Source organism: Strix aluco, chromosome 4, assembly GCF_031877795.1.
Source record: "Strix aluco isolate bStrAlu1 chromosome 4, bStrAlu1.hap1, whole genome shotgun sequence".
Taxonomy (NCBI): Eukaryota; Metazoa; Chordata; class Aves; order Strigiformes; family Strigidae; genus Strix; species Strix aluco.
Genome location: NC_133934.1, coordinates 29,307,686 through 29,321,974, shown reverse-complemented (window position 1 = coordinate 29,321,974; position 14,289 = coordinate 29,307,686). Strand labels below are relative to the sequence as shown.

Genomic DNA, 14,289 nt, shown 5'->3' with positions numbered 1-14,289 from the left:
TGTAAATAGAATTTGAAGCTCAGAAGACATAATATTATTAACACATACTTTGTTTGATTAAAAAAAATTGTTTTGCTGTATTGATTTGTTGCACTGTATTAACCTGAAGTCAATATGAACACAGCCTTAGATCCTGAGTCTCTGTGAATTTAATTATGAAAAACCTCTCTCTCCACTGACGATTCTCATGTTTATTTGTACAGGAAACACAAAACTTCTGTAAAATGTTAGACAGTATAATTGATTCATGCTTTTCACACATTTCACATTGTACAATGATCACAAAAAAGAGCACAAAGAGAGTAAGAACTACCCCCAAAAGGAAGCAAAATAGCCAAAGCAGTTGATTCTTTCCTTCTACAGCCTAGAAACTGTCTCCAGATATGTATTTGAGGTGAAAACATATTTTTGATGGACAACTAAACCATGGTGAGCACAGAAGTTACGTCTACACTCTGCCAGGATAAAAGAGAGGTGACAAAAACTATGTCCAAAAGCAGGTATCTTGATATGGGCATTCAGATCTTCCTGGACTATAAATTACGAAGCTAGGACTGGATTCAATCATCGACCATGCAGGCTGAGAAGGAACTGACCAGTGCAGTCCTGTGGCCTCTCTTATAATGTAACAGGAGACACTCACTGCTCAAGTGACTAGTGCTAATGGCATATTAGCTTCTCCACGCCAGTGAATCTGTGGTTGATTCAGCTAACCGTATGAGGCGTGGTAGTGAAAGAGATTTATTCCTTCTTAATGGGAAGAAACATTTGAGTGTCTCGAAAGCAGCAATGTCAGTTTATTCACTAATATCCTCAGGGAGCAGGTCCTCAGCTGTTTTGTGTATTTCTCTATGAATGCCAAGATCATTGGAGACACTGTGTTCTGTGCCTTGTTACCTGCTGTTACCTATGAAGCCTTGAGTAACTTTCCCAATTTCTCTCCTGTTGTCATTTAAGCATTTTTTTTTTAAAAAAAGTATGCTATTCTAAATTGCCAAAAGATAAATCTTGACTATGAGAGTTTCAGCTCCTGTTTCATGGTTTAATTTTGCCTTGCATTCTCTTAAAGGAGTCCCAAGTGAAAGAACAGGTGCCTCACTGATAACCTTTTTCATTGTGTTTCTGCTTGCTCGGTCACAAAGAAGCAGGACAATACACCCTTGCAAACATGTTAAGTCTTTTCAGTCTTTGTCTTCAGATGTTGTTTAATCTGATGTAGTTTATTCATATTCTTCTGAGCGTAAGAAATGGAGAGGTCTGGCAGTCAGCCTCTTACACAGCACTGCCAGTCTTATTCAGCCTGAGTTTATAAGGACAAAGCCTCTGGCTGAAACTCAGCTGGTGAGGCACCAGAGGTCTGTGAAGTTGACCACAGCTCTACATTCAGAAATCATGCAGTCCTGACAAGAAGACCCTACAATGACTGATTCTTTTTTTTTTTTTTCCCCATGAATGGTGAAGGAATTGTCACTTTTTTGGACAGTGTGACTCTACCCAGCATTTTGGTGCAAGTTTTCTGAAAACATAGAAAACAGTCTCTTTGAGTGAGACTGAAATCAGACCTTGGTAGCAGGAGCTGGTATGAGATCAGGGCCGCCTCAGTATGATGTAAGCCTGTAGAACCATTTGAATTTTGCCTTGCATAATGATATATATACACAGAAAGAGCAAACAGTCCTTTCTGCCTTAATGTTTTAAGATTAAATCAAGAAAGAAAAGAAAAAAGAAAAAGAATGCATATCACTGTAAGGGCGTAAGAAACAGCTCTGTTCATGGATATCACATCATGCCTTTGGTATTACCGTACTTGCTAAGTAACAGGGGAGTCTTAACGCACAAGGTACTTCTCACTTCTTCACCACTGCTGACAATTCAGAAGCAGTCCAGGTAATTTTATCTCCAGAGGACTAAACAGTCTGTTCTTATGGACAGCACAGAGTTTCCCTGCTGTTTTTTTCACTACGGTGTTTCAGCAGCAGAACTCAGTACCAGGTGTACTGAAGACTGCAGAAATTCCAGGATTCTTTGTTCTTTTGATAACATCTTCTTTGTGCCAGCCTCCAGCATTTTGTCTGCTAGGTATAATACTAAATAAACTTTGTCTCGTATTAAAACAATAGCAGTCATCTCTTCAGTATCTGAAAAGGACTTTATGAATTACTTAAAAAGCCTTAACCGTGTGACTTCCACGGTTGAAAAGATGCACAGATCCACCACTTTCCCACCACTACTTGATACGTGTAAACCTCTGAGACCCAGTGATGCTCAGTCTTGAAAGGGAGAGACTCAGTTAATGCTGTTCACAGTAGGCTTGTAGCAGAAAAATTCTAAGAGTTCCAAAGGTTTTATAAATCACTGAAGGACTAGAATTGGAGCTAAAAATACATTTGCAATATGAAAGAACAGTGAAAGAGAAGACATCATCTGCTCCTCTCTCTAGGTCTTCATACAGATCTCCCTTCTAAAAAGATTCTAATTTCTCACGATACACACCATAAATGACTTCTTGACATTTACCTGAATAGTTATTTTTCCTGGCTTGCATTACTTGAAATAGATCTCTGTTTCTCTGGGTTAAGTGAACACACAAAGATTTGCTCCAAAATAACTCAAGCAACAAATTAGAACTATGTTACCTAGTTATCTTGTTTTCACATGAGGATTGCTGAGCTATCAAGAATTAGGCAATCTAGAGAACTAGGTTATTTGGTTTTTTTCAGTTGACCATCTGTCATGTCAACTTTCCTACACCACTAGAAATGCACAATTATCACCTGCTCTGAATATCCTCTCACCACCTGCCTCTGCTTTAGATTGGTTTCTCCATCAAGGCCTGCTGTTTCAATGTAACAGATCCCATCCGGGTCACTAGAATATAACAGCACCATGTCAGCAGGAATGATTTCATTACGTGAAAGACGGATGAAGTCCCCAACATTGACATTTTTCCAGCATTCATCTATGTATTTCTTCTCCTTCCTGAAATACAGATAAAAACAGTAATTTTTTTTACAAACACATAAACTGAAAACTCAGAGAAACACACTAGAAAATTACTCTAATAGTTAATTTATGCTTCCAAGTCATTAAAAAAACTCTGATGAGATAGTCTATTAGCTCAAGGGGAACATAATTATGAAGAATCAGCCATGGGCCCAAGTCCTGTTTCTTTGGGAATTGCATTCCAGGAACCCTCCCAGAATAATTTTAGCTCTATTTAAAATTCAGCCCACTTGCTTCCTGTATTTTCATTATTCCAAGAAATCAAACAGTGTTTTCAGGATTTCTCTTTGAGTCACCACTTTTTTTTTGCAATTATGCAACCAAGAACAGCAAATCTTTCTCCCTTCTGATACAGCCTTTCAAAAATGCCTGTCTCCCAAGATGATGAACATCTACCAGTATGCAAAGAATATTCAGCAACCACTTCACTGGTGCTCTGAATATAAATACTTGTACTTATAGGCTTTTAAAGTATCTTTTCCATTAATGTTGAACATAAGTTACCCAGACTCTATAATACTCAGGGAAGTTAATAAAAGCTCAGGCCCGTCAGCACTGAGTTGTAATTCTTTATTAATATGAAATATCCAGGCATGATGTACATAAGTTTGAGCTGTTTTCAATTTTCCATTTATAGCTGCTGTTTTGTCCTCAGCTGAGATGAAGAATCTTCCTGTAATGTAATCACAGCAGTTTACTGCAAACACAATCAGGTTTAGAGTGGTGAATAGGATGCAAGGTAACAAGCGGCAAGGACTGCTTGATGAGCTAGTTGGAGGCGCACAGTAGTAGACTACTGCAACATGTATGATGAAACACACCTACAGTTGTTGTTAAAAACACTGCACAGGTATGAATGCAGCAAACGGTGTTTGTAAGAACTGTTACTGCCCTCAGTGACTGTCTGACTTTTCTGCCTTGCACAGAATAACCCTAGAACTCTGTTCAAAGAGAGGAGCGTGTACTCTCCACAGTCTTTGTTTCTCGGTCATCAGACTGGGGTATAGTCCAGGTTGTGCTAGAGCCGTCTTGCATGTTGTGCTTCCTTCCCTGCATCTCATTCTAAGCTGGCCGAGAAGCACACTCACATCAGGAAGATCGGAAGTGCACCTAGATTCTGCAGTGCAGCATAAGCTAGCAAGTTTTTTAACATGGCCATTGTGTGTATGTGTAGACTGGCACTTATCTACTAGCTTTAATCAAAGCTATGTAAAGTGCTTCTGATAAATAGTGAAACAGACACTTGTAATGAAGAAAATATCAGAAAAATATGCTCTGTATCAAGCGTTGCACCCATACTTTTCAGACCTGCATTAACTGACAGTACCCTTTTGAAAACGCTTCTCAACAAACAGAAGGCACAAAGCCCACACAATTACTCAGTGTACTGATGACAATTTCTCCAGTGAAGATAAGGTGGAGGTGGTTATATTGCTTTCAAAGTGCAAACAAAGCAAAAAAAAAAGGAAGCAACAAAAGCTGGCATAAAATTAAACTAGTATAAGCCACATCTGTTTTCTCTTTAAGATGCTCATCACTACTTTTCTACACAGATGGAAAACTGTCACAGTGTAACACTTAATTAAAGCCACAGCCATGTCTATCACAAGATGGATGGACTCAACACTGCAGGAATTAACTTTTCATACCAGCACATTTCCTTGAAAATAAAGAGGAAAAAAAAAATAGTTGAAGGAAAAATTTCTAAAGTAAATTAACAAAAACCAACCCAATAATAGAGGTAAATAGGAAAAGAGAGGAAAGATTTGCTGAAACAGGATGTAAGTCTCAGTTACTGAAGGCATGACTTAAGCTTTGAGGGTTGCAAAGGTACTGACAAAGTAAATCTCTTCAGGAGACTGAGTGAGCTGAAAACTATAGAACTACCACTCAGGTATTGAAAACATCTGCATAACTTTTTGTGTAGGCCAATTTACCCCACTATGAAGGCCAAGTGAGTGCAATTAGGGTACAACACCAACTGCAGCAGAATGCCCTAGTCACTCCACAACAGCACCCTTTTACCTCACCCTCCAAACAGGATGGAAAGGATTTGAGAACCCATGAGGGAGGTGGGAGAAAATTAATTCCACAAGCAACCTGTATCTAGAAGAGTTAGAGAAAGGATGGAAACAGAAAGGTAAGCGAGACAAAATAAGCTCATAAACAAAGAAAGCAATGGCATCACTAATGTAGTAAGATAAAAATATCAGGTGAAAAGTTGTCAATTTTTGGCACTGACTTCTACAGGAATTTTTCAAAGTGAACTAGAATTTGCAAAACCACAGAAATATTTGGACATTAAAGATTTTGTGACAAAGGAACCCTTTGATTTATCCTTGAAGTAATAATTTATTAGAGGTTTAAAAAAGGAGAAAAATGCTGTTACTCTCACATCACTGTATTTTTTCTAGCTACCACATATTTCACCAAAAAAAATGAAAACCTTTTTGTCTGTGCTGCCAGTGTTGAGATTAGCCATCAGGAGATGGTAAGTATCATAGAATCGTAGAATCATTTAGGTTGGAAAACACCTTTCCTTCAAGATCATCGAGTCCAACTGTATACCTAGCACTGCCAAGTCCACCACTACACCATGTCCTTAAGCGCCACACCTACATGTCTTTTAAACACCTCCAGGGATGGTAACTCCACCACTTCCCTGGGCAGCCTGTTCCACTGTTTGACAACGCTTTCGATGAACAAATTTTTCCTAATATCCAATCTAAACCTCCCCTGCTGCAACTTGAGGCCATTTAATCTCATCCTATTGCTGCTTACTTCGGAGGAGAGACCAACACCCACCTTGCTACAACCTCCTTTCAGGTAGTTGTAGAGAGCAATAAGGTCTCCCCTCAGCCTCCTCTTCTCCAGGCTAAACAACCCCAGTCCCCTCAGCCACTCCTCATAAGACCTGTACTTTAGACCCTTCACCACCTTTGTTGCCCTTCTTTGGAGGTGCTCCAGCACCTCAATGTCTTTCTTGTAGTGAGGGGCCCAAAACTGAACACAGTATTTGAGGTGCAGCCTCACCAGTGCCAAGTACAGGGGGGGCGGTCACTTCCCTAGTCCTGCTGGCCATGATATTTCTGATACAAGCCAGGATACCATGGGCCTTCTTGGCCACCTGGGCACACTGCCAACTCCTACTGACCCAGTTGTCAACAAACGCCCCCAGGTCCTTTTCCACCAGGCAGCTTTGCAGCCACTCTTCCCCAAGCCTGTAGCATTGCATGGGATTGTTGTGACCCAAGTGCAGGACCTGGCACTTTGCCCTGTTGAACCTCATACAATTGGCCTCAGTCCATCAATCCAGCCCATCCAGATCCCTCTAAAGTCATTCTACCCTCAAGCAGATCAACACTCCTGCCCAACTTGGTGGTGTCTTCAAACTTATTGAGGGTGTACTCGATCCCCTTGTCCAGATCATCGATAAAGATATGAAACAGAACCGGCCCCAGTACTGAGCCCTGGGGAACATCACTTGTGACCAGCCACCAACTGAATTTAACTCCATTCACCACAACTCTTTGGGCCTGGCCATCCAGCCAGTTTTTTACCCAGTGAAGAGTACACCTGTCCAAGCCATATTTCTCTTTTAAATCACTACCTCTTTAATAAACGTGGGACTGAAAGTATATGGTTCTTCTTTTTACTTGATGCACCTGGAGTTCCCACTTTCTTTTTGCCAAGCTGGAGTCTGGGAGAGGAAAGGAAAGCTAAAGGTAAGGAAGAATCTTTTAGAAAGGATTATTCTTTCAAGACCTCAATTCCATAAAGAAAAACTGGATATGAAATTATATCTGGATTTCAAATATATACAATAATTTGCATAAACATGCATTTGTAAAGAACAGTAATAATAGCACATCTACATGCAAGGCTTGGAATGAAATATATGAGAGGTCTGCAGAAGGGGAAAGAAAAGAAGAAAAACATATCAACCAGCAAAATTATCCATCCTGCTGATGCAGCAGATGGATCATGCACGTATTATTTATCCCATTCAGCACAAAGTCAGACAAAAAGTTTAACCATCTTTAGTAGTAGGTCAGTGGGAGAATAAAACGATTTTTCCATCATAATCACCTCACCACAGTTCTACTGAAATGTCACAAAGGACATGATTTTAACAGATGCTCAAACAGAAGTGCCTTCACACTTTGTGATTCATGGCTATTTAAATAAGATCCTACTACTTTAAAATGATAACTTGCTCAAAAGGCACAAGGTAACTTAAGTATTTAACATCATAGCAACCATTACACACTACATTAAAGTGCATATTAACACATTTTATTGGCTATTGATATCTTTTATTACTCCACAAGGGAAAGATGAGACATAAAAAAACATTTTAAACAACATTATCACATTTTCAAAACAGAAATAACCTTTTCTAGAAAAATCAGCTTCAGACTCTGTGTATTTAAGGCCAAATACAATAATTCTGATCTATCAAATGGATAAATTCCAGAATCCAAAAAGTAGCAGGTTGAAAATTCTGAAACTATGGCTGTCAGACATTTGCCATAAGCAAAAGCAAATAAGGGCAGGCAGGAGGGATCAGATTTGTCAAAAAAGCACAGAAACTAGCATCTAGTTGCTCAGATTTATCAAGGCACTGAGACTGGCACATTTTGCAATGGACAACAGAGCACAGTGAAACTAGTTTCTGTTATGAACAAAGTTAACTTTGTATAAAAGCAAGCCTCACAAGAGTTCAAGAAGTGAGAATCACTGATCTTCCTGAAAATGCTTCATGCAAATTACCTTCAGATACAAACAGATGGCCTACCAGCTTCCAAGCATGACAACTATTCCTTAGTTATGTTGAGATAGCAAGAAAAGCCATTATATTGCGCACTTGTCTCAGTAGCCACGTAGGCATCAGTATCTAATGTGTAAGTAAAATCATCCAGACAGCATGTACAATGTATACAACTCCTCCAGATGAACAAACGCACAGTAAGAAAATAACTGGGAATTGTATTCAACATTAGGTAGTTGTTCATCACGTTTACGATTGATATGACTATGCTTGATTAAATACATGCACTGGAAGAGTAATTACAATTTCTAAAGGATTCTTGTTAAACAAGTTAAGAAATTCTGAATCCTAATGTGAGATTAACAGAAGTTTAAGATAAATCAGGTCACAGGTAGTGAACAAGCATTTTTGTACCAATAAGATTTAATTCTCCTGAACCATGCCTCCATGCTTATTTTTAAAAATAGATTATACTATATAAAGTAATTCATGATAAAGAAACTAAGGAGAAAGAAAAGTTACAAAACCTAAATACTTATAGGCACAAGAAGGAAATTTTACAGATGACTAATACGGTCACTGACTTTCACCCATTTTTGGTGATGAGGGAGGAATCAAGCCAGAAAAGAAGATCAAAAATTAATTCTGCTTCATTGACATTAGTATGAAAATTGCAAGTAACAGACTTTTCAGGAATATGGATATTGAATGCTTCAGCTTTCTGACAATGATTCTTTCAGAGTATAGCAAAATATAATCCAGCTTCTCCCTTAAGCCTTCTCTGCAGACATGAAAAGGATAGAAAATGTTTATCTTCCCTAATAGCCCAATTACTTACTTGTTTCAAGCTCAAATTTTTACAGGTTGAATAGAACGTTACTGGGAAAGCTGCTATATATATCTGTGTTTGCAGAACAAAAAGCTGTTTGTTTTTCCTTTGATGATACAAAAATGATAGTCCAGACTTTTTTCTATGGTTTTGCGCTAGCTCTTAAAATACCAATAAAGTATGGCAAATGCCAGAAAGCTGGAGATTCTATCTTCTGAGTAATATCACAACATATTTAAGGTTATGTAGTACCAGACTGCAAACCTGCTGCATGGGCTGATTAAGGTCATGTCTACAGTACAGAATTTAGAGTTTGGCATAACCAGCTAGCATATTAAGATTTTAGAAAAGTCTTCATTAGGAAAAGGCGTGTCTTTAAAGAAAATAGGGAGCTTTAAATGTGGTTTGACACTACAGCAACTACTGTATGTTACTGCTCAGACCTTACGGAACTTGTTAAAGTGTCTAACTGCCAATCAACCCTCTTCTACAGGTGCTACTAGTGATGGCTACTACAACACATGAAAAGTGAAGTTTTTCAAAATACTTGTTTCCCTGCATGACCACAGAGCATGCAAGAAAGAAAAAGCGTTCATTATACTTCCTTTATCTTTGTATTTTACAGGCTTTGAGTCTCAGAATATTCTTTTATGACAGGTATAAAAGAAAAACAATAATGTGGGCAGCACTGATGTACACTAGAAGAAGTGTTTTGCCTGTTAATTTATAATATGATCAGTTTGCATTCCTGTCTTTTTATTAACCGTGCATAATAACTGCCTGTCAGCAAACCTCTCACCACTAGCACACTCCACTCCTGACCTGCACCTACAGTCTCTAATACTGCAGTCCTGCACTGTGCAACAGATGCTAACGTTTGTACCAAACTGTGTGATGGACTCAAACGGAAAATTATCTCATTCTGTTTGGGGAAATGTTATTACATTATGAGTACTTTCTGCTAACATTAGTGAGCTTTACCAATATAGTGATAAATTAGCAACTCTTGAATTTCCATGATGCTTACATTGATTTCAGAGGAATTAAAAACACACCTTTCAAAACAGATGCTATGTACAACAATGCTTAACTAGTCAAACTACCTTGGTTAATACAGTACAAACTCACACATGAACACTCTTGCCTCAACCAAATAATATTTTTTTCAGCAAATTTTACACTAATTTGCTATCCATTTAGCAAAACTTGTGAACAAGACTCAACTAGGCTAGTCTCTGAGCAACCTGATCTAATTAGACCTGCTTTGAGCAGATGGTTGGACTAGATGACCTCCAGAGACCACTCCCAACTTAAATTACTTTATGATTCTATGAGTATCCATGAAGTAAACCAGATTTACCAACAGCTTTTTCACATATACTCATAATCAAATAATAACAATAAACCAGAACGACCGTTAGTCTCTTACCTGCTATATACTTTGGTTAGTAAGTTGTTTATCCGTCTATCCATTTTGTACTTTGAGTAATCTTCCAGACCATCTTTCACTGCAATAATTGTCAGAACCGCTATTAGAGGCAGCATTGTAATTTCTTTCTGGAAGGCTTCCACCAGAGGAACCCAATTTAGGACAACTAGAAATAGGAAATACAAATTGGCAACTCTGAAACAAAGAGAAAAACACAGAAGTTAGACGTGCTAGCAGTCATCCTTATTCCCCCACTCCATGCTATATTGACACTTAAGTTAGCAGTAATTTATCTTTTCTTCACCTCAACTGCAATTTAGGAACTAAGTATCCAGAACTCTGTTTTCACTCTCCAGTCAACAGATTACTTAGCTGCACAGTTGCTCAATATGCATGATCAGAAGATGCAGAAACCAAGAATTTTTCTGTATTTTCAAACCTGTCCTCCAGGCGTATGTCTTCTAGTGAGGCTTTGGTGAACTTGCACTCTCTCAAATTTCCAGGTCTTTTAAACTTAATTTTATCATCTCCTGGGGAAGATGACATGTTTTTAAAAGCGAGCCATCCTACAATCTCCCTACATAACTTTACAAATCACAGCAGTCCTCCAAGCAGAAGGAGGATGAAAAACATTGGCAACAGAGAAAGACATGAGGGAAGGGGTGAAATACATTTGCAGGAAATGAGCTGAAAATCCTACTGCAGATTGCAGTGTGGGAGTGCTCCAAAAGCAAGGAACAGAATTAGTGGGAATTACACAAACTATGGAGAAAAGGATTAGATAACACTGATGATGCTCAAGAGACTTTGGCCAAATAACACAGATCTTTTCTGAAGTGATAGGCAGGTCAGGAGGAAGAATAATTTTTGAATACCTGTCTATATAGTAACACAGACATTTAAATAAAAGGATTCCACTTCAGAAGAATTACCACAATCAAAAAGGAGTTAATTACCTGTGAAATTGTTCAAATAAATTCCGTGGTAAAAAATTCAATAAAGTATACTTAGTAGTCCGTATTTTGTTGTTCATGTAAAGTTTTGACACTTTTTCATACTCTTCCTTAAAACGTCCCAAACAGGGTATCACTATCCTGTGTTTGCCACTAGTTTTTGATGATTGATAGCACTTGTTACTTGAATTGCTGCTGCTGCTACCTTCTCCACCCTCTGTAGATATCAGTTGCTGCCAACGGTATCGAGCCCATTGGATGGGATCTGCCATTGCGCCTGGAATGCTTTATAATCCAAGGAGTGTGCTCTATCTAGAAACATGTTAAAACACAGCAAGTTACATAATAATTCTGTAAAGGCTTTTCAACTAAAAAGTCACAGTTACAGTTTTGACTAAGCCTAGGAAAAAAGTAGTTTCCATATTTTGATTAAAGAAAAACAACTGACAGTTAATAGGTTATGTGAGGTCAGGGAGCTCTGCTTCAAAGATTGAATTTATCTCAATTTCATTGACCCTTTCAGGATCCTAGAGTCTGATTACGCTGTTTAAAATGCACAATATTTTTTTAATAGCACCTCACGTAAGCAGCCCACCCACCAGTTTCTCGTGCTGTAGTAAGGCAAAAAAAAGCAGATGAGCTGCTAATTCTGCAGAGAAGAGCATTCTGAATGGAATCCTTATCTCAGGCACTGCAGTTCTCACTGATGGTTAACAACGTTTATTAAACTCAGGAGTCAACATTATAGCAACAGGCATTTGAGTACAGCCTTAGACCTGAAGTGAGGAATTGCCAGTGAAAGGCACTAAACAGCTATCGTGAACAAAAACCCCTCTTCCTATTGAATTAGAAACAGATTTGAGAATTTTTACTAGCTGATATAGGATGAATAAACTTCATGCCAATGCTTCTCCCCTATTCACCTTAGGTAAGCTCTAGCAATGTACCCAGGAATGTGTTTTCCTAAAGAAAATCAAAGTTCATAGATACAGGTGATACTCACTTTATCAAACCACCCAATGCAGTCGGAAAAGGACTTTTATAAACACAAGCCATACTTTAATAGAAGCTCAAAACTTCTGTTTTTTACAATGAGGTTTTTTACAATTTACAATGAGTTTTTACAATTAATAGTTGCTACATTTCTTGCACTACTTCTTCCATAGAAGAGCTCATGTTTGTTTAAAACTATAACTTGCATAAGCCCCAAATCACCAGTACAACTACTTCTCGCTGTAGATTACTTTCCTTCCATCTGGTATCTTACTATCTGCATACATTACAGCAAAATTTTTGACTAAATCCTCTTCCTAAATTCCCCCATAAAAACCGCCTCTAAAACTTGCTGCATCTTTCTAAATGAAATCTCTTTACTACAGACTACCCTACAGAGTCATCAAACTAATCCTGATTTTGGCTTCGATCAACTCAAACTTCTATTCATGTGGTATCTTTCTCTGCCGTTGACAAACGACACTGTGCTGCCCAGATTCCTCCAAAATGTTGCTGTAAAAAGTAATATTCCAAACTATTGATTTGACACCATTTTATCTTCCCTTACGTATCTTCCTTGATTTTTCCTTTCTTCTATTACAATTGCAGAAATCTTGAAACATAGACACAATGTCTTCAGCAGGTCCTCTAGCAATGAGGTAGTACTAATATACCTACATCAACCCATTCTGTTCTTAAAAAGAAGATTCTGCAAATTTCCTAAAAAGCCTAGTCCACTGCATCACTACCCTTTAGCTAGAAAGTTTTCCCATAATCACTAACTGGCCTCTTCCTCTCATCAAATTAAGATGGTACATTTTTGTCCTAGCATCATTAGATGTGGATAGTTATTGACGGTTACAATCTTAATGTCTTGGAAGACTGTTACCACACTCATGAAACTCATGTTCCTCTTCAGAAACCCAGATCTCCATGTGAAGGGAGAAGAGGAACAAAGAGAGAAAAAACAAACCTCTACACAGCATCTCCTCCCAGCATTACCCGGCAGTTCCTACATGAATTACTGTTCTCCCAAGGCCCTTCTGTGATGCTTCCTCAGGCAACGTAAGGGACCAGTCTGAGAAAGAGAGACTTTCCTTTCTTCTCAGTGCTAAGCCTTGTGGTCCCAGTAACCACCAAACTACCAGAGGCAAGCAACTGCTGCACAGGAAGGCAGCTATGTATGGGATTTCTCAAAGGAACAAGAAGGAGGTTGTGAAGATTTTCCAAGATACATGTCATCCTCTTATTTTCACAGAATATGGCATCTTCATAGCCTTGCTCCCTCTAATCCTACTGTCTGTGAGACAGTCCCAAGAGGGACTGCCCTCTGCATAGAGGCTACTATCCCATTTTAGTCAGGGTCAGTCTTTCCTCCAGAGATGGAAACTGACATCTAGAAGCAGCTACTTCACAACAATGAACTACTTTTAAGGTATGGCTCACAGTCAGACATATGAATATTGATCTGTATACACATGAAAGAGATGCTTAAATTCATTTGCACTGAGCCTGAGAACAAGTCTAAAGCTTGGAAGGTAGCCAGGTCTTCAAGAATCTTTAGGGACTGCAGAACGTGTTGCTAGTGGAGTCCATACTTGGCTATGCAAAGCTCTTCAACACACCTAGAGCTCCTAAAAACCAAATGAACACCGACCCATCTACACGAGTCAGGACTGAAGCAAAGAACAAAGTACTGAAAATTAAAGAATTTAAAAAGCTGACTGGCTGAAAAGACGTACTTTCTTCTTTTGTAATAACAAATTTGGGCAGTTCAGCTCTTAAACCCCAAACTTCTCGATTTTGGACAGCATCCTTAAGGCTTGGCCATTTGGAAGAAACAACATTCTCCTTAACTGTCTCTGCTGTGACAAATCAGTAATTTCACAAACAGATCTTATGCAATGAGGGGCCTTTTTAAATGTTTGCTTTAATTAACAATGTGCTGGATTATCAGGGAGAGTTTTAACATGATTTGTTCTTTGTCCTGTTAAATTTATCAGTCTCTTTCAAGCTTCCATCTTTAGCATGAATTATACAGGGTGTGTCAATTAACTGTACTTTTGCTTGAAAGAGTAATTCTTTGCCCAAGTGCAGTAAACTGACATATCTCTACATACTGTTACAATGTACAATATCCTTGTAGAAAATGTAAGTAAACACCACAAAATTTTTCAAGATGTCATGAGTCAGATATTTAAGAGCAGGTTAGATTTGTAGAGAAAATCATGTTTTCATAAAATCATCAAACAAATATCTGACACTAGTGACTTCTGTGACCAGAAGTAGCAGCAAAAGTAAAGAAACTTCC

The 14,289-nt window shown here is 38.4% G+C and overlaps 1 protein-coding gene across 10 annotated transcripts in view; it reads right to left on the bottom strand.

The window, feature by feature from the left end:
* The window catches only part of ATP10D (ATPase phospholipid transporting 10D (putative)), a 55,359-nt gene that overhangs the window by 32,193 nt on the left and 8,877 nt on the right, over window positions 1-14,289 (bottom strand). For 6 of the 10 annotated variants that reach the window (XR_012623064.1, XM_074822449.1, XM_074822454.1 and 3 more), the window contains exons 2-4: window positions 10,989-11,297; window positions 10,033-10,227; window positions 2,775-2,979 (exon numbers count right to left, since the gene is read on the bottom strand). Coding sequence is in view for 8 of the 10 variants with exons in the window: in XM_074822449.1 (XP_074678550.1) it covers window positions 2,775-2,979; window positions 10,033-10,227; window positions 10,989-11,257 (669 nt within the window). In the remaining 2 variants the exon portion in view is untranslated. Of the gene's footprint in view, window positions 1-2,774; window positions 2,980-10,032; window positions 10,228-10,336; window positions 10,390-10,988; window positions 11,298-14,289 lie in introns of those variants that run through there. The other 4 variants (XM_074822453.1, XM_074822455.1, XM_074822456.1 and 1 more) reach the window with 4 other exon arrangements.